The sequence below is a fragment of the Branchiostoma lanceolatum genome, chromosome 3 (assembly GCF_035083965.1).
Source record: "Branchiostoma lanceolatum isolate klBraLanc5 chromosome 3, klBraLanc5.hap2, whole genome shotgun sequence".
Classification (NCBI taxonomy): domain Eukaryota; kingdom Metazoa; phylum Chordata; class Leptocardii; order Amphioxiformes; family Branchiostomatidae; genus Branchiostoma; species Branchiostoma lanceolatum.
In genome coordinates, this window is record NC_089724.1 from 10,704,243 (window position 1) to 10,731,089 (window position 26,847).

Sequence of the window (26,847 nt, forward strand, 5' to 3'; positions counted from 1 at the left end):
ATTCAAGTTGTTCACTACGTTTGGATGATGAGTTTGACAGGTGGCGGGAGTGAAGCGCCCTCAGCAGACCACTAATGGTACTGCATCATGTCTGAGACGTTTTGAAGCGACGTTTGGCGGTAGAAGCCGTTATAGCACCTGACAGCTGGAGATTGTGCAACACATTTACGGTGGCGAGAGCGGACAAAAAACGGGGCATATGACATGTCATGACAGGCATATGATAACTATCTTCCCCACAAACCTCTGCTTGGAGAGTAAATTCATTTTCCTTGCATGAGTGCAGGTTGCCCTTATAGCTCGAATATGGTAATTCAACACTATCGGCTGGACTCTATGTCAAGCACATTGAGCACTAATACTTTAAAAAAAAATTCCGGGCCTGAATCTTTCCTTGCTTGCTTTATTTCTGAAAAATTGTAAACTATCCCCTGTTTTAAAAGTGGTCTCGTCCTGCCATCTCTCAGCCTGTGGCCATCCCATGGTGCCGTGCGCGCAGTGTTATCGGAAGTGTCGAGCGGGCAAAACGGAGGTGATTCCTCGGCCGGGAAGCTCAGCTTTCCCCGCGGTTTACTCCTCACATTTACGCTGATCTCCGGCTCTGAATCTCCCGGAAGCGTGCCGTGATACGAGGGAATTCGGAACTCGCAGAAAATAGGGCGTGGGGCGGTGAATCACCCGCTGAAGCGTATTGTATAACGGTAGACAGAGAGAGGTTGCTGTACGTACGGAAAACCGTGTTCACGTTTGTCGTGCAAAATCGTGCCCTTGGAAAGAGTCCAATTGTCTTTGCTGATATCCCCGAAGACTGAGCTTCATCCCTTATTTCCTCCAATAGGTAAGTCTCCTTGAGTTATGTTTATGTCAGGTTTTCAAACGAACATTACACGGCGTTTGCCAGACTCCTCTCAGGAAATATTTACTGGGTCAAACGACATGAAACACCCTCCACTCCCGCGGTCACGGTCACTTGAGTGACGAAATCTTCCGGGTCCAGCTTAAAAATCTGTTCAAAATTCTCGAAAACTTGAGAAAAGCCTCAATATTTGAATAGGAAGCCATACAGCGTTGTCCTGCCAACGTTGGATCTGACGTGTACAAAGAAAAATTGCAAAGAAATTGCTGGTAATTTGCGCCTAAGTGCTGACTTGTCGTTCAACACGTAACGTGTCAGTGCTAACCGCTAGTTAACTATCTGTTAAATACATGGTTGGGCTTTCCTCTGACAGAGCACAACTACCTATGGAATAACATGTCATCTGTGTTGTTTCTATGATAGTGTTGTTTAGTTAGTGTTTTCCTCTGTTATTTTACTGTTGGTGTTAGTACGCGGGCGTCCAAGGAAGGTACATCAGGTCATGACCTCTGCGGAAACCCACCTCCCCTCTACACGGATTACCACAAAACTGTTAATTAGTCGGAATAATTATGACTTTTCACTGGATTTGGAGAGAAAATTGGAGCTACTAGTACATTAGGTTCAGTGGCTTCTGAATGATACATACTCAAGAAGTAGAAGTGTATGTTGTTTGAGATCAGAGGAGGGGTAATCTTTTAGAGATTGCTATTTTTACCAGTGATCAGTGTGACTGATAGTGTGTGTGGGGTGCCCTAATTGGGCAGAAACCATATTGGAGAAAGTAATTAGCCATTTGATTAGATAAGGTTGCAAACTGTAATAATCATTTTTAAATCTTGGTCTTGGTTGCTTTTTCTTTGATATGATTTTGAGTATTACAGGCAAAGATGAACACTATTACTGTTGCACGCATCAAAATACAGTACATGTACTATGAAACTGTTACCGGTAAGTGTTCGGCACAATTTTCAGCATTAACAGCTTACAGGCAAAGTGTAAATCTTTTCGGCACACACATAATGATCGCTGAGTCAACTATGAATCATCAACATCCCCAAGTTTCCTTTAACTTTAAAAGTCATGTGTATAGCCTTTATGCAGTCTGTCATACCTTATGTTGTACTGTGAAGTAAAAACATGGTATTGGATAAGCTGTGGCTAAGACTTTAAAAGCTGTTAGGTAAACCATGGAGTTAATGTTGGGATGTGGTCCAAGGAGGCTGAAACACCATATCATGTAGCCAGGTATTTGGGTCATGAGCTGTTTTTTTAGGATGGGCTAGAAAATGCCATTTTGTTGTTGCCTGCGCTGGAAAAGTCCAATCACCCTTGTCACTTAATTACTTACATAAATGTAAAATTTGGGGCTTGTCTACAAGATTTAGGAAATAAATGTGCAAGTGTGCATGCATCACACTAACATGGATGCCTTTACTCCAAGGCTTGACGGTAAATACCTTTGTCTGCATCAGGTGTCTCCTTACATGTATTTGCTAAATATTTTGGCATCTGCATTTAACACAACTCTGGAATGTTCGTTTGCAGCCCTGCCACCCTTCATTTAGGTCTACTGTCGCAAGACTGTGAATCAAAAAGCTAAATACGGTTCTTCGCCTTTTCAGATGTGTCAGTGGCCTTATCAGGTCCAGCTGGCTGTTCATAATTGCTCTTTTGACACCTGGTTTGGTTCCAAACATAGTGGGCCAGGTGAAAGGGGACATCTGCATGCCCCAGAGACACTCAATACTGAGGATTCCTCATGTTTTATTCCTTCCTAATGTCACCTGGGACATGCTAGGCTGCCCTGTGCTTACATGGCACTAGTGACTAGGCACAAGAATGGCCAAAGTGGGGCTGACTTGTTTACTGTTTACCACAAGCATACCCAGCATTGCATCTTCAAATGGTCATGGGGATGTCAGTAGTTGCATGTATTGTAGGTTAATGATGTACTTTCAAACTAGCTTATAGCTTATTGTGCCAAGAAGAATCCCTTACAGTAAGGTACATTCAGTCAGTCAGCCCAAGGAGGTTTCATAATAAAACATAATGCATACAGTTTGAAAGTAAAAGTACTTTCCTGCGGAAATCAGTTTACATGCAATCTGAATTTACATAGTTATTAGTATATTACCATTTTTCGATCACTCCAGAGTTCAGACATATGCAGTAACCTGTATCAGTTTACAGCTTGAATGTGAAAATTTAAGAATAATCTTAATTGCCTATTTTAGTACATCTAATTTGTGTGTTAAGCATCTGAATCTGAGCTGAGTAGATGGTTGAATTGTCTTGCTTTTGTTTTAGGAAAGTCACATGTACGTATGTTCATTTAGTTCAGTTAGAATGTCACAAATGTATAGAGGTAAAGGGCTAAAATGAATGGTTTTACAATTTAGTATGCTTCAAGATCCCATTTTCATATTGTCCCTCAATGTGGGACTGGTAGCTGTGTGCCACCTGTATTTCTGTACTTCTAGTCAGCAGAGGGAGGCCTTGTCCTATTTCACGGTTCAGCCCTATTTCTTTTGGTAAACAGAAGCACTGTAGGTTCTGTACATCTTTGACACAGACAAGGACTGGCCCCCTTTCATTCCGTCTCATCCCAACAAAGAACACACTCCAACTGAGAGCACACGGTCGGTACATTTTTGGTTTTAGTCTTTTGCTTGCCATGGAAGCAAGGTTCGGAGGTCATGGGAATAATGCAGATGACTTTTGCTGTAGAACCATATTCATTGCCAGAATGACAGGAGTCATCTGTTATGGGTCAGCTGTGTTAGTTTTAGCTTTCGTACATACTCTGTTTGGTATATCAATGTCTCATGATATCATTTGTTACATTTGATGTATATTGATCAGCTAGATGTCTTGAACTTGAAGGAATACTTGTTGCTAAACTGTGGTAACTGGTGACTGGAAACATAGATGCTTTACATAACTTATGTTATGTCATGTATTTGCAAAAATGTTGTTATCAATTCTTGTATTTGCTTTATACCGTAATGCATTTGTTTCTTTGATAAAGAAAAGTAGTCCAGATTCTTTTTTTCTTGATTTTTCATACCAGCAGGCATGCCGGATGAAGACAGAATTTCAGACTTTCCATTATTTCCTTACTGAATATACATGATCATGTGCCTATTGTTATCTCAAAAACAGATCAAAATCCGCGCCACTAGCATATCATCTAATGCTGCATGGTATGACTATGAGTGGATTTTTCCATTCAGGATTTCCAGATTACCTAAAGATGTCTAGATATAGATTCTTTGTGTTGGTAGGTTAAATGTGGCATGATCTGTGGTCTGTAAGTCCCTTGCTAATCACCTGTAGTATTGTGTTTTGATCCCATGTGCTCATTATGTGGTCGTTCCAGGTGGGGGATTATTGTGGGATTGTCTCTTTCTATCTTGTTAGTCATTTCCCCAGGGCAACAATAATCAGGTGACTGTGCAACTGCATTTATGTCAGTCTGAAATTAGAGACCACGATGCGCACAATACATGACTGCAGTTAATTATATGATAAAGGCTATAATGAAGCTACATGCAAATGTACAATGTACATGTTTATGTAACAGGAAAGACCCTGGGATAAAATCTAGACCTTTTTAAAATATCTGAGCCAAACAACTTTGCTTTTGTAATGAGACATACATGTTTATATGCCAATCTTTCCAATTTACAGTAAAGAGTTATTTTTCATCAAGAAGGAGGAAAATGTATCTATCATTGTGCTTACTGAAGTCAAGGACATTATATAATGTCCTTGCTGAACATGCGTACATGTTAACCCTTCAAAAGTTACAGGCACAATGATACTCTATTTAGTACATTGTATACATTTGTCTGTGCCACAAAAATGGTTTAAAAATACACATGTATTATATTGTGCTTTCTCGAATACTGCCATTTTCACTATAGAGGTCACAGGAACAAGTGGATGTACATGTAACAGTGACTAGTACTCATCTGTTAAGCCTTAATGCCCAGTAATGGTGCATTCATCTTTATGGCCCTTCCTAAGTTTAGACGTATACAATTGTATGCTTCCGTTTACATGTAGCCATATGTACCATGAGTCATGACTCAACACCATTGTGCTGTTGTGAGTTTGTTTGTCCTGTTGTGCAGACGTCAACGGTATTGTATTGAGACCTGATTGTGGTCAGCAGCCCCTATTTTCTGTAGCAACAGCGGGACTCACAGTTTCCAGAAGTTATACAAATAAAAGTATAGCCCAAGTCACTATGGAGATGGGTCATTTGCATTGTAGTGCTGCTTGTGTCTTGGTAATGCTTTGGAACTGGGAGGTACAGCCTTGGCATGTAGATTATATTGGCTTTGGGCTCCTGCAGGTACAGTAGTTGACTACAACAGGGCTTTAGAATGGTTAGCGTGTGTATCTGTTCTTGAGAAATAAAGTTGCTGCCTGGTCTGTCCTGAAAATAAGCAATAACCTTGTTACATGGTTGTCATTTGTCATAACAGTAAGGCTCTCAGATTCAGAACTAGCACTGTTCTTTTTTTTTCCAGAACATTAAAGTTATGCTTATGTTTTAGTGGACCCAATGACTGTCACATTAATGATGGAATGTCCCACAGTGACAGAACCATTGGTGTTTGGTCATGTGTAAGGAAGTGATTCCGGATGGCAGCTTTGTCTGTTAGGAAATTACCTCAGATAATGGAGACAGGTTCAAGGGCAAGACCCCTTAATTACTTACAATATATCATTTCTTGTCAAGCAGTAGTACAAACTCACTACAAGATCTACATCGAAGTAAATGTATTCAGAGTTTGTTTATTTATTATAGAACTAGTAAAGATCTCCAGAGAAAAGTAAAAATTGTTGACAATGGTTACAGCCATTAGGGTTTCTTGTTTTATACTTATCCCCCAAGTCGGGTTAGAGGTCAGTTTATACAAAACTTCCTTCTTGCCCCCCACATGTGCAGTCTAAATCCCTAGAGTACCCAACCTAACAAACCAGAAAATAGGTCCACAATGGACTATTTGTTAATACTGGGTAATCTAATCACACATTGTGAATACAGTCTGTATAAATACATGTACATTTTCTTTTCCACTGCTCTAAAAAGGCCTTTATTTTAGTCACTAGGTACATTTGCACCACTTGTATGCAACTTAAAGTTATTTCTTGAGTAGAAAAATGTAAAGAGCTCCAAGTTCACTATAGAGTGAAAAGAGCACATAAAGTCAGAACACTGAGTTATTCACACCTGTCTGGCAGCACTGCCCACTTGTTTACAGGAGTCCTGCATACACACTTCACACAAGGGTGCCGACCTACTGGCTAAAGTTTGGGCCAAACAAGTGGTCACAACGACTCCAAGTAATCACTGTAATGTGTATCTCCTTCATACACCAACCTTTGACAGTGGCACTTTTGCTTCTTGTTTGTAAGTAAAAGGTTTTGCACAAAGATAAGAAGAATGTATCATTATTATTATATACTATAAGGTGTGCAAGTTATCTTGTAGCTGATGTATAATGCTTGACAAGGTTTGAGGGGTATTGGTTGTCATTGTTATGTTGAAATACAGTTCTAGTGATTTGTTCAAAGCATTTGTAGAGAGGGACACACAGAAGTATGCATGTCACCAAGGAATCTTTCTGTGCTGGTAGTGGTACTTTCCAAAAGGTATGTTGTACAAACCACGTGGTATGTACATTTGAAAAGTAAGGTTTCTATCCTATTGTATTCCTGTTTAATTTTTTCCATGGACAATCTCAATTTTGCTTGTTCTATTTTTAATGTGATGAAAGCAGGAATGAGAATACAACCCCTTCAAGGGCCTTCACATTGCCCACAAAAACCCTTCTAGCTTACTAGATAAATAATACCAGGACATTGAATACAGCGGTAGGAGGGCTGAGTCATTCTGTAAGATTGTTGATGTGACATGTAACTTGGCCCATCCATTCTTTAGCCTTGTGTTCCTTTGCTGATTGGCAAACAGTTCAGCTTCCCGGTGGAGTTACAGTTATGTGGTGCCTTCATTATCAGGGTGACCCCCGGACATTGTTGTGAACAGACGTCATGTCGTGAAGTCAGAGATACTGCCTTATCTACAGTTGTCCCACACTGAGAGAGACTGAAACAGGCTTTATGCAAGAATCTTGTGTGATACTGATAGAAGGATACCAATCAATCAATACACATGATGTAGGAATGTCGGACGACTCGGCCCTTTACCAACTCGGCCCAGTCAACTCGGCCCATTTCCCTAGTCAACTCGGCCCATCTCCCTAGTCAACTCGGCCCATCTCCATAGTCACCTCGGCCCCAAAACCTCAAAGTCAACAGTTTGAAGTTCTCTGACAAAAAGACGTGGTCTGTATTAAATCAAGTTGATTGCCTATTAACGACGGTGGTATGGGTCTCCAAAAACCTCAAATTAAGTCAACAGTTCGAAGTTTTCTGACAAAAAACATGGTCTCTATGAAAATTATGTTGATTGCCTATCAAAAGCACCAGCGGTATGCAGCTCCAAAAACCTCAACAAGTCTAAGTTGTCCAACAATTAGGCAAGGAGACATTGTTACTTAACATGTACATGTATGTTACTACCCATGACACGGCGGGTAGACGTTAGAAATTGCAGTCATGAGGTTGTGGTTTAGAAGGTGGTTTTTTTTTTTTTTTTGGTGGAAATTTGGCGATGGGCCGAGTTGACCTCGGCAATGGGCCGAGTTGACCACCGCGATGGGCCGAGTTGACCAGATTTGCGATGGGCCGAGTTGGAAATGGGCCGAGTTGTCCTGATACCATGATGTAGCTACAATCGTCATGCAGTAATACCAGAACTTTGAAACAAGATAGAGTTGGAAAAGGATTGGCAGATTTGGAGGTTGTCTTGGTGGATTTTAGAATTGTGCTGGTACTGCATGTAACTCAAGACAACCATTGTACTGCAACTGACTAGATGTGAATGAATGTTTTGCTCGCGTCTTTCATTGAATATCATGTAATTCAAGTTGAGAATATTTGGTAGGACTTGACATGTATATTTTTCTTTACTGTTTTATAAATACTTTTGATGCAAATAAAACATAAAACATCAGAACAATAAATTTTATAAATAATTTTGATGTACATAAAACATCAGAACAATACATACTCTTTAAAGTCTTTACATATAGGTCATGGACTATCTTTATTCTTATGCAAATGACAATTATGTTTGTATTTGAATTTGTTTGATCCAACCATTGTTACACAGTCACATGCCAGTCATTGCTAGCTCCCTGTGTCAACATGTGTCAGATTAGTTTATTCATGCCTGTCAATATCAGCTGTCCTGTTGATGTGATGTTTTGTTTTTTCCTGTAAGTGTAATACAGGTTTGAGGTTCATGGCTGGAATTAAACTAAAAGGAAGCAACAACGTCATCCTCGGGGTTTAGATATTGAGGTGAGTCAGTTTTTGACATGTACATGTACATGTACGGTATATGCTGCACTGCGGCATTGTGACAAGGTTTTTTTAAAATGCTATATCTTCTGATGTCCAAATTTAACTAATGTAAGTAATTCTCAAACCTCTTGTATTTGTGAGGTAATAAACAATAGTGTAAGATAACTGACTTCTATTCAAAGGTTTCAAATCATTGATAGTTTCCCTAAACAAGGACATATAATGTCATTGATGTAATGTATCCACTGTCACTTTGTGTTTCTGCCCTCACACTTACACTGTTACATTTGCAAGATCCTGTCGCACATCAGACCTGTTGATAAACTGTGTACCACCTGCATGCTCCACATACATGAACCATAGTTCGTGCAAGAAACGAGTGTTGATTTTATAGAAATCCTAGAACTGTGCCGTTGCAAGAGAAGATGCTCAGCAGCCATAGATGCAGACATGATGATGATGATGATGAATGTTTTATAAAAAATATAACCCACTCGCAGCCCATTGGCTGAATTGTGGATTCGTACCACACTTGCGAGTGAACATCATGATGTTCCACTTGAAGCGCAGCCAGTAGATACCCATGTAGGGTAATGAGGCTGTACCATGGTTGGAGGTGTGTGGCAGGCACCTGTACATTCTTGTCCACACAGGACCCCCCACCACCTCCTCAGTCCTGAATTCTTCCCCTACTGAAGATCTGGTACCAATTACAGTCATACAGGGAACCAAATGATTCAGGAAATCTTGACCAAGAATCTTGACCAACTCTTGCTGGACCTCACCTACATTAGCGATGGTTTGAGATAGTTTAGCCTGCATGCCAGACCCCGAATCTCTAAAATTTCTATCACGTGATAGATGATTTTGAGATTCGGGGTCTGGCATCCAGGCTAGAAAAAGGTACTAGTAGTCAGCAACAGAAAGTTAATCAACTATTATCAAGGAAGAAAGGGTAACGAGTATGAAGCAGTAAGTATGATTGGATCTCAGTATATCTTCCCTTTTATTTCCCCTTCTTGTTGCCTTTAATATGTCTGTCTACTCCAGCTGTAGTCCCTCGAGTCCCAGTAGGAATAACTCGGTAAATCGTAAAGACAGGCATTATCTTGGTTTTGTTAAGGTGCCATTGTGTGAGTGACTTAACGGTATGGTCTTGTCCTCTCCCTCTCAATAATTCATGCCATCCACATGTTACTGATCCCATTTGGGGAATGGAAATAGTTCAAGGCCAGTTGGTATCAAAATGTATTTGATGTGTACGAAGATTGTTGATCATGGTTTGGGAGCCCATATTGTAAATTTTTGTTGTTGAATCTGTCATGTCTTAAAAAGAAAACTTTTATTAGTTTCATGTCATGAAGTGCAGACTTTTTGGAAAGGCGGGTGTATATTCTTTTTCTGTACCGAACTACTGATAAGCAACTTTCCATCCCATAATGGAGGGACAGGTCTGCTTTCAAATCAGTGGAAATACCATCTTAAGTGTATATACACACAAGGTCCTTGATTTACTCTTTAGGGTAGGTTATGAACCAAGTAAGAGGATAAATCTGCCAAAGAAAGATTTTTTGTCAAGATTAGAAAAGGGGTGAAAAAACACATTCTGAATATAACAGTATACTATGATGACTAAGTACATGGATACAGAGATTTTTCATTCGTATTACTGCAAATGATGAACAGCAGTCATATTGTAAAGTAAGGTCTTATAGACCATACAGACTTGAACTCTTCACTTGTTCCAACACTGAATATATATTGCTACACCTTTCTGACTTCCCCAGAACTCCTGAAGTTTATGGGAAGGCCACACGCAGTGGTCAAGTTTATCAGTAACAAGCTATGGTGGGACAAAAAGCAGGCCTGCTTCAGAAGGGATCTAATTCTTTGTGACACAAGAAAGGAATATCTTACAAAAGCATGTTCTGTTTCTTCTTGTCTAATAATTGGGTAGTCTCTACAGTTGTGGTAACTTGTACTAAATTGCCAGAGCTAGCATAGAACCTGCACAACTATTACAAGAGGGCAAAGTCTGAAGACACTGCAGAAAAAGATCCATTGAATAAACTTGATGTTTAACTTATACATCTAGTTTTAAAACATAAACAAAGCCAAATGTTATATGTAGTTGCCATGGAAACAAAGTGTTTGCTCTCTCAGGTGGTACCCCCAACCTTGGTTCAGTGGGGGTGGTGTCACCCTGTATAGCAAGGACATGTGGTATGACTGTGTCTCCACCTTGGAATGTTCAAGTTTTCTGGTCCAACTCCAATACACTTGATTGTGTTGTCTCAGTAACATCTGGAGGCTTTCAAAATCAGCCTTTTGTTTTGTCCAGCGTGAAATTCATCATTCAAACAGTCAACTGTAATTATGTGTCTTTCTAGTATTGGTGTGTTTATTTTGGCCCTGATGACTTTTTTCGTTGATCCAATCTAGAAAAGAAGTCCTGCCTTCACAAGCGCTTATGTATACCCTACATTTAGAAAGAAATTACAAGGACATCTACCAGACTGTTTATTTTTTATTTTTGAATATGAATTTAGGCATTATTTAGCCCTTGCTCCTTGGCTATACCTACACAACTCTAATATTGGAATTTCTTGACAGTCATTATTTTGAATGATCAGAAAGGAAGACTTTGAAACTTCAGTCAAGCTTTGTGGAGAACTGAAGTCAAAGGTTTATAGATTCGAATGTAAAAATTCTGTCCATTCTTAATTTTCACTCTCTGATAGACTTTGTAAATTTACACGAACGTCTGTGTTTTTGACAAGAATAATCCATCAACTCTAATACTTACTAATAGGCACTTCCCCAGATGTGACCTACTTGGCCACAAATGTGACATACAACACGTTTCATATGTTTTCAATTGTAAGTGAAACAGCTTTCACTCTAATGATCTCATGAGTTCTGCTAGATAAACCCCACATCTTGAGGTCTGGACCACAGTCCATCATGCCCCCCACAGGGGCTCTTGGGGATCATAACAGGGGTTTGCCAAATCATGTTCCATCAATCATGAGGGGTCAACAGTATCAAAGGTTTGGGTCATCATAGATCATTTGAAATTGAAAGCCCTATAACCCATGTAAATCTAAATCTTTGTAATAACGACTGTATGGTCTATAAATGTAATGCTTGAAACCGAGTAGGGCAGAATGTTATGGATTTTAGAGAGCTTGGCAGAGCTTACTTGTTTTCGACAAGTATATTTGTAAAAATCCAAGCTGACACCTGTCTGTTTATCGGAAGTGTAGAGATCGAAGCTACCAAATTTGCTAGATGCGTCCACATTAAGTTATGGTTTCATTTATTGGTTCAGTTCCAAGGCCTCTTAGCTCCCTCTTATAAATCTACACCTGTGTTTGGCTATTTTTGCAGAACTTGTGACCATGATTTTCATCTGGTATGAATCACTGATCTGGCAAACATACCACATGAGTTTCCAACTACCAGTATCACCGGGGTTACTCAAGTTCAGTGTCAAACTAGAGGTACATTGTGCTTCATGAGACTGTCATTCAGAACTTTTATCAGACTTTTCAAAGTACCTGTATGCATGTATTTCATTTCTTTCAAAACAGTATTCAATAACCATCTTAAAACCATTTATGGACCTATAGCATACATCTGGTCTACTGCATTGTACAGAACACTGGTCAAATAGAAAGTCAACTTTTTGACTTACACTAATTACTTTGTGCTTAGCCATCCTTGTTGGTACAAGAGACAAATAGTTGTATGGCAATATTCAAAAGTGTCTTTTATTGATCCTCCGGAATGCTGTATGAACTTATATTTGAATAATTCATGCTGGTAGATTCTTTAGTTTTCACATGTTCTTTAACCTTTAAGACTGGCACATGTAAATATTTAATATGGTTGACTTCCTTTGTTGTTGGGAGTTGCGTGATGTTTCTTGTTACAAATTAAAATGTTAACCTGGCAGTCCTGAGATGGAAGCCATATCGAGAGGAAGTGAAATGAGCTGAAGGGCATATGGTTGCTGGAGGTAGGTTAGGAGGAGCGAGGGTGATCTTGAAAAGTCTATATGTTAATTGTAATCGTGTAACACAAATTCGCAATAAAATTCATCCAAACTTGGCTTGAGGAGAGTTTGGTACAAGTTTTAATCTCATGTGTACCTGGATGACATTCAGTATGAAACAGCATAATATAGTCTTACCAGGTTCAATATTCATGGCTTGGATAAAATCATTGCACTCAGTTATACAGGATACAATTCAAATCATGGATGTGGGTGGCCTGCTGTTTTAGAAACATGATTCTTAGTTTAAAGTCACTCAGTTTGGTCGCTATATCTGGAAGAAATGAATGGAGTAAAACAGATCTACCTGTAGAAGCTAAATTAGATAATCCCCAGTAGTGTTTTCCTAGCTTTAGGGTCCATTCAAGTAATAATTTCAATGCTCTATAGGGAAAACTGCTGTAGAATGTCTGATATGTACTGACAGTGGATTTAGTTTATTTCTACAGAGGTCCATTAGATCAGCTAGAACAGACATGGCAGGGCTGACAATGTTTCTTTTGGAAACTAAGTTTGTTTGGAAAGAAACGGTGGAATATCCACCCTTAGTCCGGTGTTGTTATTTTTGGCCAGGAGGTCTAGGCAGCCTAAATTCTTTTAAGCCAGTGGCATTTCACACCAAAATTGAAAGAGTAACTTTTTGGCCACTCAAGCAGTCTTTATGCTCCTTGTTGTTGCAAAAAGTTGTTACGGTACTGCGATTACATGCTATATCACCTGTTGGAACTATTTGTATCTGTGCATCTATATCTAACATGTACATGTACATGTAGGTACATACATTCTGTATATGCACCTGCACTAGGGCCTGTCAATGCTAAATACACTAGATTTAGAGAGGCTTACGTATTACGCTAAATGCGAGCAGACTGGCTTCGCTTTACCCTAAATCTGGGCGCCAGTTATGCTTTACGTAGAAAGGACCAATCACACTCTACGTTGAATCAAGGCAGTCAGGCTACGAATTACATGTACCGGTACATAGAATTGAAATGTCAGATTATGCTCTACCTGCATGGGTAACAACTTTTCCACTGTGATTTTTCACATCAGCATTAAAGGCACAATCAGCAGGGTTCCCAGGTTCCCAAGAACAAGCACATGTCCTGTGACCAGAATGGTTTGGGTCAGTGAAAGTATGCAAGAAGGAGGAGGGGGCCAAGTTGACAATTTGAGCAGAAATTCCATAGTGGTCAGGCCTAGGCATCTGTGATACCAGTATACAGAGTTACTATAAATTCTTTTATTTATGCTGGGACTTAATTTCATGATAGGAGAGGAATGGTGGTTTCGTGGTGTTTTAAGTCTGCAGTTAAAACAATTCTGTGGTAATTGGTATCGATGTAATGGAGATGCATATTCACAGTGACATGGTTTTGCAGTTAAGAGGTCACCACGAAAATGTGACAACAAAACCAACGCAAACATTTCAAGACTTACAGTATGTTCTATACTGGTGTGAACTGTCAATTCTTGCAACTTTCTTGGGGGGGGGGGACTCCGTATTTTGATATAGAAATTGCTTCTGGACATCTGAACAACATCAAAAAGTTATTTCATAGCTCTGTGCATCAGTATGGACAAGTTTGGTAAATTCCTGACATCATTCATACACACATGTAGTGGCAATAGACATGGCAACCTCACCTCACTTAAGTGTAAATCAGGTGAAAGTCATATCATTACAAAAAGTGAACAGCCAATTTGGCTCTCAGTGTCTTAGCAGATAGACTGATATTGCCTGTCTTTTATATATCAGGTGTGGCCTGTGACTAAAGTTGTAGTTCCTCATTTGCATCTAGCTGGTGAAACAGGTGGTAAAGCATTGCCCCTCCAGCATTTTTGTCAGGATGTATGTTTCCAAGCTGTTTCACCCAAATAACTGTTAAGGTACGTGTAGTTAACAATCCGCCATTCCTTCTTATGGCATTAATCTAGCTTTACGCCAAAGCTTGTTGGAAATTTGACTCAGCAAAGATTTGATAGAAGGGAAGGCATGTCTTGTGTCAGTCAACACAACTCTCACAGGGTGCCCAGCAGTCCTTCTGATGCCTTCAACAGTGACAAATGAATTTTCTCCACTTGGAGATGTAGGAAATGCTCCAGATGGTTGACCTTCATTCTTTTACCACTTTCATTGTCAGAATTTCATGGTTTAACTTTAACCCAATATACATGTGGTACGTATACATATATATACACTAGTTAGTAAATACTGTTTCATACCAAGTAACAGGGTAGAAAGAACATTGCTGTAACTTGTAAGATCCCTGAGAGTTTGGCCAGAATACTGAGGCAGCAGACCCCTTCTCTTACGGTATGTTCAGTGGATTCTTCAACAAATTTGGAGCATTTTTCCGCAACCAGGGGATGAAGGTAATATTCACCTTGGAAAATTTCTTCGAAAAGTTTGCAAGAATATTGGCAAAAGGAATGAAGATGTCACATGTCTTTCCTCATTGCTGTACTTTTTAACTAACATCAGTATTGTTTTAAGGGCCTGCTGGGTTCTGTGTCTCAAAAGGTTTGAGCTTGCACTTGAAGGTGTCTCCTGCCTCAAGAGCTACATGTACTGTTCAGCATTTTTGAAACTTCAGCACTGCAGTGTTTTGTCTATAAAGAGAGGGGACAGGTGTGATGAAAGGATATTCCAAACATTGACATGAAAAGTAGCCCAGATGAAATGTTTGGATGGACTTCATAGAAGAGAACAGCTAGCATGTTGGTCTGCAATTACCAGACTTGATATATATGAAATATGAATAGTCAATACTCTGTTTGGCTAAAATGTGAATATTTTATATCTAGCCTTTGTTCCCCATACAGGGCATCAGTATACTTTATTTTTGCTTTCTGCAACATGTGATTCACAATTTTGAGCTTGTATTCTTTTATCTTATGAAGTATCAGGTTGTTTATCTTTTTCTCAATACTTTTTTAATGGGGCAAGTTGCAGTTGAGTATTTGGAGCGATTTTATGTCACAGTCTACTTTAGCCTGACCAATCCATTGGATATCCCCATTCATCCCCTCCAGTGTACTCTTTTTACTGTGTCAATATGATTAATCCTGCAATTACAACTACTATGGCTGTAATCAGGGATGATGGCTGCAGATTCGAACTCCAATTTGTTGACACAGAAAGCTGCAGCCAGCTGGTACCAAATGCCAAGATTTGGTTTCTGTTCCTATATTATTATATATACTTCTGTTTGTACATGTTTAATGCATGATCCCTGGTGATATCATGCCCGTAGCCAGGATTTTGAATGGGGGGGTTCTTTTTAATGTTTGAGGGACCAGCGAGCGCCGTAGGCGCGAGACGAGCGCCGCAGGCGCGAGCTTCCTAGGGGGGTTGAAAATTGAACCTTCCGATATGGCATTTCCTGTGTTTTTGAGAGGATTTCAAAGAAAGAAATCAGAGACAAAGTTAGCAGTTTTTCTAGGATTTCAGCTCCGCTGGTGACACAAATAGATCCACCTTGAAAGAAAAACTTGGACGTTAAAAAGTGGACCATCGAGCGTTTCAAATTTTAAGAATTGAACCTTCTGAAAGGGCATGTCCTATGTTTTTGAGAGAATTTCAGAGGAAAAATCAGGCACAAAGTTTTTTCTAGGATTCTAGCCTCTGTGGCATTGCTGGGGATACAAATAAGTCCACCTTGAAAAAAATCTTGAACATTGTGAAAGTGGACCTTCAAGCCAATGGGGGGGTTCGTCCGAACCCCCCCTGGCTACGGGCATGGATATGGTTGCCATATGGCAGGAGCCATGCCTCCCATTTAATGGATCAGAGCCCAAGTATTTCAAGTCCAGTTGAGCTCTAATCAATCGGCAAGAGAGCTTACATTAGCAGAAGAACTTGCTGTGAAATTAAGCTTGCAGGCTTGTAAGCAACTGCCAAATTAGCAAGGCATTTCAGAAAAGTCCACCAGAAAATCTCCCTCAATGAAGTGTATGTACTCATCTGTCCACGCCGTTTGGAAAAATCTGTCCACACCATTTGGAAAACTGGTAAGTCTAAAATTTTTCACAGATTTTTCATGTTTGGTGCCTCCTCCATTTTGTAATATATATGGTCTTTTGTTGAGAATCAGACTTTTCTCTGAAAAACAGTGAGTAACTTTTGGAAGCTGAAGCCTGTACGCACCACTGGGCCTGACCCAGAAACTGGTTTGTAGGAATCCGTCCCCAACATGCCATCCTGGTCAGGAGCTAAACAGGCTCGGAAGGTGTTTGCTGTTTTGTTTACAAGACCTGCTACTGACCTGTTTATGAATAGCCACGGCTTACACATTTACCTTTAATTAATGATGTTTGTACTTCCTGTGGCCCACTTTATCCAAAGATAAACATTGTGGGAAACAACATGCATGGATAGCAGCTAAGTTAACCGTCAGCAAGAATTATTTCAAGTGCAATACAATAATCAAGTTGCTTTATAGATTATAGCAGAATGAATGATTTTCCTTTGCGTACATTTTATGCTCTGTCCTTCAATCCCATGTTTGGGCTTTGCCTCAAGCACAAGAGAGAACAAGTATATATCACACCTGTCCACAAGAGTACAGGTTCGCTCTACACTTGACTGCCCTGGCCAAAAGCACAAGTAGTCTGGTAGTAAGTGATATTACACTATCATCTGTCGAAAATCATTATGCTTTCCCTCAATATGTGGTTAGAGGACAACTTTACTTATTTATGATAGACGGGTTAGTTTTTCTTTAGTGAATGATTGTTGGTTTAAAGAAGATAGGGTTGACTGGACCTCAGTTGGCACAAACATGTATGACTCCCTGTGTCCAACAAGCATGAAATATATGTAAGCCAAGATGACAAGTTTCTGTTCTGTTTTTCAAGGTCAGGGGTCAGCTACAAATCCCAGACCACAAGGCATGAGTGGTTTGGGTTTGTTTGGTGTCAGTCTCACACGAAACATCTGTATTTCCAAGGACTTGGCGCATGGTCAAACTGGGCATCTCATTCAAACTCCAGCTGGAAACAGCCAATGCATTCAGATAGCACCTCTCAGATAGCACCTCTCGTCTCTGCATGGAGAAGGTAGGGGAACAGGCTGGACAAGAAGACCTCAGAGCTTGTATTCAGTCTTCCCGGTCAGAAAACCTGCCATCAAACCTGCAGCCAGGTGTGTCAATCACAGGTGTATCTTACCTATCCTTGTAGAGGTACTAGTAAGTATTCTGCAATTTTTCATTTCTTGCTGATTGAAGACCTCACCAACATTGAGAGTCGTTCTGCAGCTAGCTTGCGGTCTTCTCTTGTTTTCCACTGCCAAAATATTCATCAGAAAGAATTAGAGTATTAGGCTTGATATATATTTAGAAGATATTCATTATAAAGCTTAACTTAAAAGACAATCACGATTTTCCAGAAATATGTCTGAAACGCATTGTTATATTAAACAGTGAGAAAATTGCAATGCATGATATTTGCCTGATGTCACATTTATTCTTCATTCAGATGGGGAAAACCATTAATTTGAAATGACGAAAATACAGTGTACATTGTTTTTGCGTAAGTTGCTTTGAAGGCTTTTTGGTTTTTCGGAAAATTGCAATTTTGCTTGAATAATGTTGAAGCTTTCTTCGTTAACACTGTCCGCCAATGTTCAAGCCTCTCCTGTGGCTGAATGCATGGAATGTGTTCAATGGTGCATGTGAGCTCCTCAAGTGGTGATTCTGTGCGCTCCACAAACATCTGTGTCTTTGACTTCTCCCCCATGCTGTAGACCTCCCTGCCCGTTAGTTACACTTGCACAGGAGTAAAGTCAACGGAACACAAGTTCAAGTCTGTTTGTGGACATGTCAACAGAGGCAACAATAAGGTGTATGCAGTTTGTTTTATCCTTGATATCTTAGTCATGTCTGTGCAGTCAGGTGTTCTGTTTACAGGAATGGCCCCAGGCTGCTGGCTGGAAAAGTACATGTACCTGGGCACTACTTTGTTTTGTATACTAGGGTAGGGTCTTTTCATTTAATCTCTCTTGGAGGGGGGGAGGTGGTGTATAACAAACCAAAATGTGTTAATTTCTTCTTCACTTTAGAAGTAACTCCAGTTTAGTCTGAATTTAGCGACATGAAGTTGTCATTTTCTATTGATATGACCATAGCTGCCCTTCAAAAGAAGTGAAGTGCATCATTCAGTTTTATAAGCCATCCAAAAACAATATTAACAACAACAACACCTGCCAATGGTTTACAAAGCTGTGTCTGGTGTATGGTAAATGTACCTTACTAAGTTACTGCCACCTCATTCCTAAATGTTTATTTCACAGCTATTTGTGAGTCCCTCCTCTCCAATTAACACATCGTTAACTTATAGCACCTAGGTGCTATCTGCTAATTTGTTATATATATAATGCTCATATTTTTTCTTATTGCAGGATAAATTGTATCAGACTCAAAATCTAATAGTTTTGCCATTATTTCCAGATGACCTGATGAGGAGTCCTGTTCCTGTGGACAACACTTTTACCCCATCAACTGTTCAGCACACATCTACAGGAACACTCTAGCCAGCATGTGACTTCCCAGAAGAGTTTCCTCTCTAAAGAATTCTAGATGGAGCAGTATGAACTGTTGAGTGAATTCTGTGGAACTGTACCTTGAATTCTGTGCAACTTTTTGTAAGTAGAAAACAAGCAAGATGGAGATGAAGGTGTGGGTCGAGGGCATCCAGCGCGTGGTGTGCGGCGTGACCGAGAAAACCACATGCCAGGAAATCGTCATCGCACTCGCCCAGGCCACGGGGAAGACTGGACGCTTCACGCTGGTGGAGAAATGGCGCGACATGGAGCGCCTTGTCCCGCCTACGGAGGCGCCGTTCAAAAATGTTGCAAAGTGGGGCCAGTATGCAAATGACGTCACTTACTTCCTGCGTAAGTCAGGAAGCACAAAGAAGCGTCCCTCGTCGGCAAAACCCGCCCCGCCAGAAAGAACGTTCTTACGACAGAGCCTTCCTCCAAAGGCTGTATCTAAGGAGGGGTTTGCCATCCAACGAAAGGAGCCTTTGAGAAAATCATTGAACTCACAGGTAAGTGCCAAAACTGACTTTGAGGCAAAGGAGTTTCAAGAAAAAGTGACACATCATCCGGACAGGTCGTACGACGATCTGATGAAGATCGTGCGCTTCCAACAGGACAAGTTGAACTTTCAGAAGTGTCAGCTGACAAAGCTGGACTCTGAGATTCGAGACTTAGAGCTGATTGAGGAGACAGTGTCCGGCGACCAAAGCCAGGAACTCGGCAGACTCGAATCTCTCGGTAAAGAGTACGAGAGACAGCTACAGTCCCTGGAGATAGTGGAGATGGAACTGGCCAGAGAGCTAGCGGAACGGGACAGACTGCAGACAGACATCACCAGAGTTCAGGCGCAGATCGCAGACACGGAGAAACAGCTGCAGCAGTTCTTAGCAAAGGTGGACAAGCTGATGCAGGAGTTTGACCAGGAAAAGGAGAAGCAAAAAATCAGTGATGAAAGTGCCAAAGAGCAGGAGCAGCAGCTGACTGCAGAGATCCAGGACTTGAAGAAGGAGATCGCACAGCAGCTGGGGGAGCACAGCCGCTACACCAAGGAACTCTCCGAGGTGGAGGAGCAAATCAAAGATGTGGAAAATGAGATAAACCAAAAGAACAAGGACCTGGACGTCTTGGGGAAGGAACTGAAGGACGTGAACTTCCAGGACTTTGTGAAGACTACAGGGTACATAGTGGAGGTGCCCCCAACAGCAACTAATGGAGATTCACCACCAAGTAAGTTGGACTCTTCTTTTGTCTTTCACATGTTCATACAGAGTTGTATTATCTACGAAAAACAATGAACAACCTGATCACCTGACAAGGAAAGCAGCTTTTAATGTTCTTTGCATAATGAAGGTTTAACCAGCACTTCAATAACTAAACTACATTCTGAGTCTCAAACTATATGTTTAATTCAAAGTGTTAACATTAGATTAACTTATAGGTGACATCATTGAAGTAACATACTGTTATCTTATACACTTACTCTGTATATTTGTCTACTGTACATGTACAATGTTTGGCCGTATTTCTGTGTGGTAGAGTTAATCCAGCAGTAGACTTTGACTCTCTGCTCTTTGTTGCAGTAGCAGATGTAGATGTGCCAAACAAAACTACACCGACACAAGATCCCAAGACACAGGGTGTGGCATAACTTTGTATACTGTCTGGATTCTAACTGTGTTTTTCTTGGTTATGGAAAATTAACACTGCTGCCCTTGTGTCCTCTTCTAACATTTGAGTAACTGTGGTGTTGTTGCAACTGCCAAAGTCATAAAAGATTTAATGGGTCATTTGGAACTTCATGTTGATCATTCAGTCCTTGGCCACACCCTTCAGATGTTGCTAAGTGGGTATGGCTGAGGAAGGATTGATATTATTTCACAACCATGCTCTTGTTGTAATGTACGTTATTGTGAAACTTTCAAAAGTTATTTGTCTTTTGACATTTTGGATTCAACAATGGGGTATCTTTCCAGTGACTGTGTAGTTGTATTCCTCCACCCGCTGCTTCTATTAATGTTGCCTCTTGCTGATGTGTGATTAAAATTTTTCTTATTGTACCCAACTAAAAGACTTTAAAAAATACTACAAATGTACATTCTCTTATCCTTCCAAAGTTTGAATTTTGCCTTTTGGTTGGACTTCCCTGTCCGTGTTTTCCAATACATCCTCATTGAACCCCCTACCATGTTTTTAAACAAAATTTGCCTGTTACGAACAGCTTGCAAGTGGCGAAAGAAATCAATTTTGTGTTATCAAACGTTTGTCTCATTGCGTGACAACACTGTAATTCCTGGCTTAACTGTTAGCATGGCATTTGTCATGATTTATTGACAGTCCTCTATTATCTAGCAGCCACTGTTCAGATTGTGAATGTGAAACTAGCACTAAAAAGCATCATTGCTGCATTTGAGAGTGCACTGTCAGGTGGGCCATCATCTTGATTTTCCACTGTCTAAAAACAGACCTGTCTTCATTGAAATCAGAGGACTTGAGTTTATACTGTCGCCCTGGACTACATCTTAGAAAGGCATCTTCAGGTCCACTGATTATATCCATCATTCTTCAAAATGGTGATTGCAGTTTGTATATGGTCCCATCTAATCAAGTCTAATCCTACCTTTCTGTTTTCCTCAGACACGAAGACAGTTCTGGTGACATCGCGGCCCAACAGCGCGAGGAAGATCCTGAACCCACGAGAACTCCAGTCTGCTGTACCCACCACAAGAAACCCAGAGGGGATATGGGTGTAGGAGGAGGGGTCATCGTAGAAGTTACGACATTCACACTTGCACTGTGTAATCCACCAGAACAGAAACAGGGTCCAAGTACACACACACATTATATCTTAGGTTAAAGCACCCTATCATCAAAGTCTGCTATAAAAAATTATGATTGCTGTTGTACAGCAGTGATGTGCTGCAATTAGTGTACAAATAATACATATAGTGGCTGTTACTGAGCCCTGACTGTACTGCAATGTACTACCCTCTAGTGATGTGCATGTGAACTACAGCTACATGCCCAATTTGTCAGTGTGTCTGTGACTCTCCTTGTCCAGGGCCTGCTTTAGCCTTAAATGTCAAGCCAAGTACAGATCCTGATTGTCAACTGTGGTCAATTGATAGAATACAACTGTTCATCTAGTGTGTCTACAAATTTGTCAAAATCCAAGTACTTGTCGATTTGTGCATTTTTGGGAGGGGAGTTAGGGTAAGATAAGACCAAGAGAAGCTTTTTGTGCAGGAAGTGTTTATCAAAGGCAACATTTTGTCACTCCCTCTTTCTTACAGTTCATATCACACCCATCCTTAGTCTCAGACCTTGGCTTTTTATTGTGGGTACACCCAGTAATTGGAAAAATATTTCCAGTTCAACTTTCATACACATCTTTTGTTTCATTCTTTTTCTTCCAGGGAAAAGTAACTTCAGTCAGTGTCTCTCTCGACAGCTAGTTCAGCTTGATTCATTTCATATGTTTGATTTCCTACCAATGTTGTCTTTCGAATAGATCATCTGAGGTTACAACCACAGGGAAATAATCACAATAAGAACATCTGCAAGACATTTTGTATAACAAAGTCGTAACAAGGTCACATTGGAAATATTACAATATCTTGTATGCACTTCTAGGTTAATGTTAGAATTATGTCCTTGTAATTAAGTAAAATCCAATCAATTTTGTATGTTTTGTACTTTGATAAGTCGCTGTATCAAGCACAATTGCTGATACTGCATGTTCATTATCATAATTTATGTATCAAATACTTTGTAACCTTGTACATTTGTAATCATGTCATGCTCAATACGCTGTGTTATATGCCTGTAATTTTTGTACAGAAAATTTGTACAGTTTTTGTTGGGTGGCTGTTGTACCATAAATGACATAGGAGGCCAACAGCTTGTTAAACTGCATGTCTAGTAAGTCTAAAGAGTGCAAGATACACAATAGACTGATAACTCTGACTGGTACATATTCATCATCTAACTACAGTGTTACTGCTACTGTTATACATAATAGTCACAACAGGAGAGTGACATGAATGCAGACATGTACTATGAATGATGTAATAAACCTTTTGCCCAAACCATGATAGCTAGAGGGACTGTACTGTAAATTTATTTACTTTCGCAGTGGTTTTATTTCACGATAGTAGGAAGAAGCTTTTCGTGGTGTTCTTAGTTCATGGTTGAAACAATTCTGTAGTACCGTAGTCATACAAAGGAGACATATTTGCGGTGTCATGAAATTGTGCAGGAAAAATCACTGCGAAAATAAAACCTCTGCAAAAGTTTCAAGATTTACGGTATTTTAATACCAAGCATGTAGTTTTGACTCTGACCAGCTCATCTTTTGACTTTCTCCCTTCTTTGGAGTACCAGTAGTATCATATTCACAGTCATGTGGAAATAACATCCTACCTATGATATAAATGTAGGTGTCTTTAGCTATGCAGATAAAGGAGTAATGTAACTGTCACCCATATATTGAAGAACCTTATTTACTAGTTTTCTTATTGACCAGTTTCCATGACAGACTGAAGAAAGTTTTGGATTCTTCTGTTAGCAAAATGTGGATAAATTTTGTATGAAATGTGACATGGGCCCCCTGTATAGCATATAATATATAATATCAGAGCCATAGACACAGAATTCACTAAATCAGCTTCATCATCTCATCTGGATGGGTTCAGTTTAACTAAAAAAAAATTACTACCTGGCATACCAATATTCTATCACACAAATATATAAGGCCATGTTGATTATATGGATGACATCCTCGCGCGCATCAATTTTCGTCCATTTCCATCCCCCCAAAAAGTTTTCTAGCTTACTGTAAATCGTGGAAAGGGAGCTACAAAATGAGCAAATATCTGCTGTAAATTGCAAAAACATATTTCAGAAAACCGATACTAATGTCTAGAATGCCAAACTCAAAGAAGATGTGAAAGGCCAAAAATGAAGAATCCGTTGGTTGGTATACAATTCTCTGTTTAGTCATTTCTTCAACCTTCCTGACCATGTAGATGTCATAATGAAAGCAACTTTTTTGTTAGAAAACTTTTTTTTTTCATTTGCACGCTCGCATCAGTTTTGGGGTTCCCAGAGGATGTCATCCATATAATCAAATCAACATGGCCTAAGACCGACAAAAAGGTTTTCTTCCCTTTCTCCATGTATTGTCTGACATCAAGGATTGTAACATTTAATCTGTTTTATGTATTCATTGTCTAGCTTTGGTTATGCTTAACAAAGATACATGCATGCATATGCAAACTCATATATATTTAACTTCACCTACTTTAACTTGTGTCAGTGTGTGGACTTCCAATACTATATACAGTCTGCATATACATGGTACAGTCAAGATACCAAATGCTGACTTTCAACTTTTAGTAGGAAAGGTTTTTTCATGTGTAAGTACCGGTAGTCTCCTATTTGACACCTGTGCTGCAGATATACATGTACATGTTGATCACATTTTCAAGGTGCAGTCGAATGCCCCCGTAATATTTGAAGACTGGATAATGATGTATATGATGTACAGGTAGGGATTCATATCCTCCTTCAACCAGAACATTCACACTTATAAGCACTATTTACTGACATGCACAGAACCTCCTTTGTGTTATAGAGTTTAAAGCTGAAATACTGACATGGACTTGTAATTCTCATGTGGAATGTAAACTATATAATTACAGAATACAAACACATATTTCCTGTGCTTAACAATCAGATATTTGCTGTATTTTGAATCAGACATTGCTCATTTGAAACATGACATGTAACAATTAGATTCTACCAGATAACATGTTTCAAACTGAAGATAGGTGGAAAATGTACTTAAGATTCTTAACGTGCCAAAAATGGAGCCCAGTCGTACATATCACATCACCACCATGCTGTCTTGCAATAAAAACTTGAAATACTTTTCATGGGGATTCCATTGGATATCATGTATTTGTCTCTAGTCTTGATGGGTTTCTATAGGTTTTGTATTGCTAGCCTTACCAGAACTTTCAAATATCATTTTCGACAATAATGTTAATCCATAGAGAAACACGAGTTAGATAACATGCCATTTGGGGGTGAATATTTGAGGTTCATGTCAGCAAAAAGTTCATGTCAGGAAAAAAAAGTAGATGTACAAAAGGTATGTAAAGAATGGTAAAGTAGTTTTTGAACCATGGATACGCACTCAGAAATGCAAAATGAAAACCTCAGTAAATGTGTGTGTGTGTGAGTGTTTAGTTCAAAGTCTTGTCGCACTTACTGAAGCGTGCTGTTCGTTACTCTGACGCTGGGTGGTATCGTAATGTGGATATGTTGTAGTGGGGGGGGGGGCTGTTCTTACATTGTATTCACATCGCACATTCACCTGGATTCAGGGACACTTCCCAGTGACACCGAAAAGGTCAATACTACAAATAAGTATTGGCATTGGGAAATCTTCAAGTTGAGGCGCTGTTTATAAATGTGACGCAGTGTCCTTGCATTGGCAGTGGTCCAAGATGCATAAAGATAACTCCAGCGGGGTTTGCAAATTGTAACTACATGCTGTTGGGTTCCCAGTCCAGGGTTCACTGAATACATGTAAAGTCATTGCCACTCGCTCATAGAACGGATAGGAGACACATCAGAATACAGAGGGGCTACCGCAGTCCGCTCCGAATCCGGTGATTTAGGCATGAATTTACGTGAGTTTTCAAACTCAGGCATGAGCACCAAAACAAAGTGATGTTTCGGTGTTCGTTTTAAAACGTCATCAAGTTTGATTTATATGAACCGCGACACAGATTTAACATAAACCGTGGATTGCCAGTCATACATTTTGTAAAACGATGAGTAGTTGTCGACAGCTGTGGTACATCAGTCTATCCATGGTACCAAGATGAGAAGACGGTCTTGACCCTGATTTTTCTGAAATGACATTGAATTGACCATAAAGTAACGCTTCAGAATATGGTTCATTAATGAAAATTTCGAGCTTGTGGTTGAGTAATCACGTTTACATGTCTTTCTACGTGTACATTTAATCTTTCAAGGAATGGAAGCCACCATGTGCACCCCCAAGAAAATTACAAGAAAAAAGGGGGAATTCGGGGAACGTGAAAACATTGCCATCTCTGTAGGCCTGCAGTTGAGACGTCTTAATACACGTGTACATCAAAGAGGCTTTATCAATCATTCTCGGCGAACCTGAGGCCTCGGGAGAAAGACCTTTAAGAACACATCGTCGTTTGTTGTTGCTCGAATGCGTTTTCGTGTAGATACTTCTCTAAGATCCTCTATTATATATTAAAGTGCTTTCTTTACATGCCTACCGCCGGTCCGCTCCTCCGCCTGCATCTATGTGCAGGCTATTGATAGAACGATCAATTCTTGCGTAACCTGCGTCCTTGGGAGCACGGCTCGCGTTCTCTCAGCCACTGCACTGTCCCCGAAACTAGGCCAAATATGCTGCGCACCTAGCGTCGCGCTTACGTATTACAGTCGTGACGTTGATCTATGTTTACGGCATTCGCACATCCGGTTGATGCTTATTTCGAATCACATTATCAGCGGCAATTGATATCTGTATGTAACGTGATGATATTGTTGGCTATCATGTTATTATGTAATTAGTGACAGTTGTGCTTTTATATTTTGATATCGGGGATACCTGAAAAACTGGCTTGTATTACCAAGTGTATTTTCCCTGTATGAATAAACAAAATAACATTCGGTAACAGGAAATCGTTGTGCATTAAACTGGTTCTGTCGCTATTCACGCGGTTTCTTTCCACGGAAAACTTTTGGCGTAAAATTTACCTGAAATGACAAATTCCAAAGGTAAAACAGAAGACCAACTCGACGTACAATTTGAAAGATTGTAATATTATGATATGTCATATATGATGCATGTAGTCAAGGAAAAAATTAAATCATTTTGGTAGCACCCAATAG

General features: G+C 39.9%; 1 protein-coding gene across 5 annotated transcripts; it reads left to right on the plus strand.

Moving 5' to 3' along the window:
- The first annotated feature begins 474 nt into the window (after positions 1 to 474).
- LOC136430186 (ras association domain-containing protein 8-like) lies at positions 475 to 24,834 on the plus strand. 5 transcript variants are annotated; one of them, XM_066420570.1, is made up of 5 exons: positions 475 to 838; positions 8,220 to 8,299; positions 18,812 to 20,130; positions 20,487 to 20,540; positions 21,538 to 24,834. In XM_066420570.1, exons 3-5 carry the CDS (start codon positions 19,026 to 19,028, stop codon positions 21,651 to 21,653), a joined length of 1,275 nt encoding a protein of 424 aa, XP_066276667.1. In that variant the 5' UTR covers positions 475 to 838; positions 8,220 to 8,299; positions 18,812 to 19,025; the 3' UTR covers positions 21,654 to 24,834. The 5 variants fall into 5 exon arrangements, with proteins under 5 accessions (XP_066276667.1, XP_066276668.1, XP_066276664.1 ...); XM_066420567.1 differs by having other exon boundaries at positions 476 to 838; positions 20,484 to 20,540; XM_066420571.1 differs by lacking the exon at positions 20,487 to 20,540.
- The last annotated feature ends 2,013 nt before the right edge of the window (positions 24,835 to 26,847 follow it).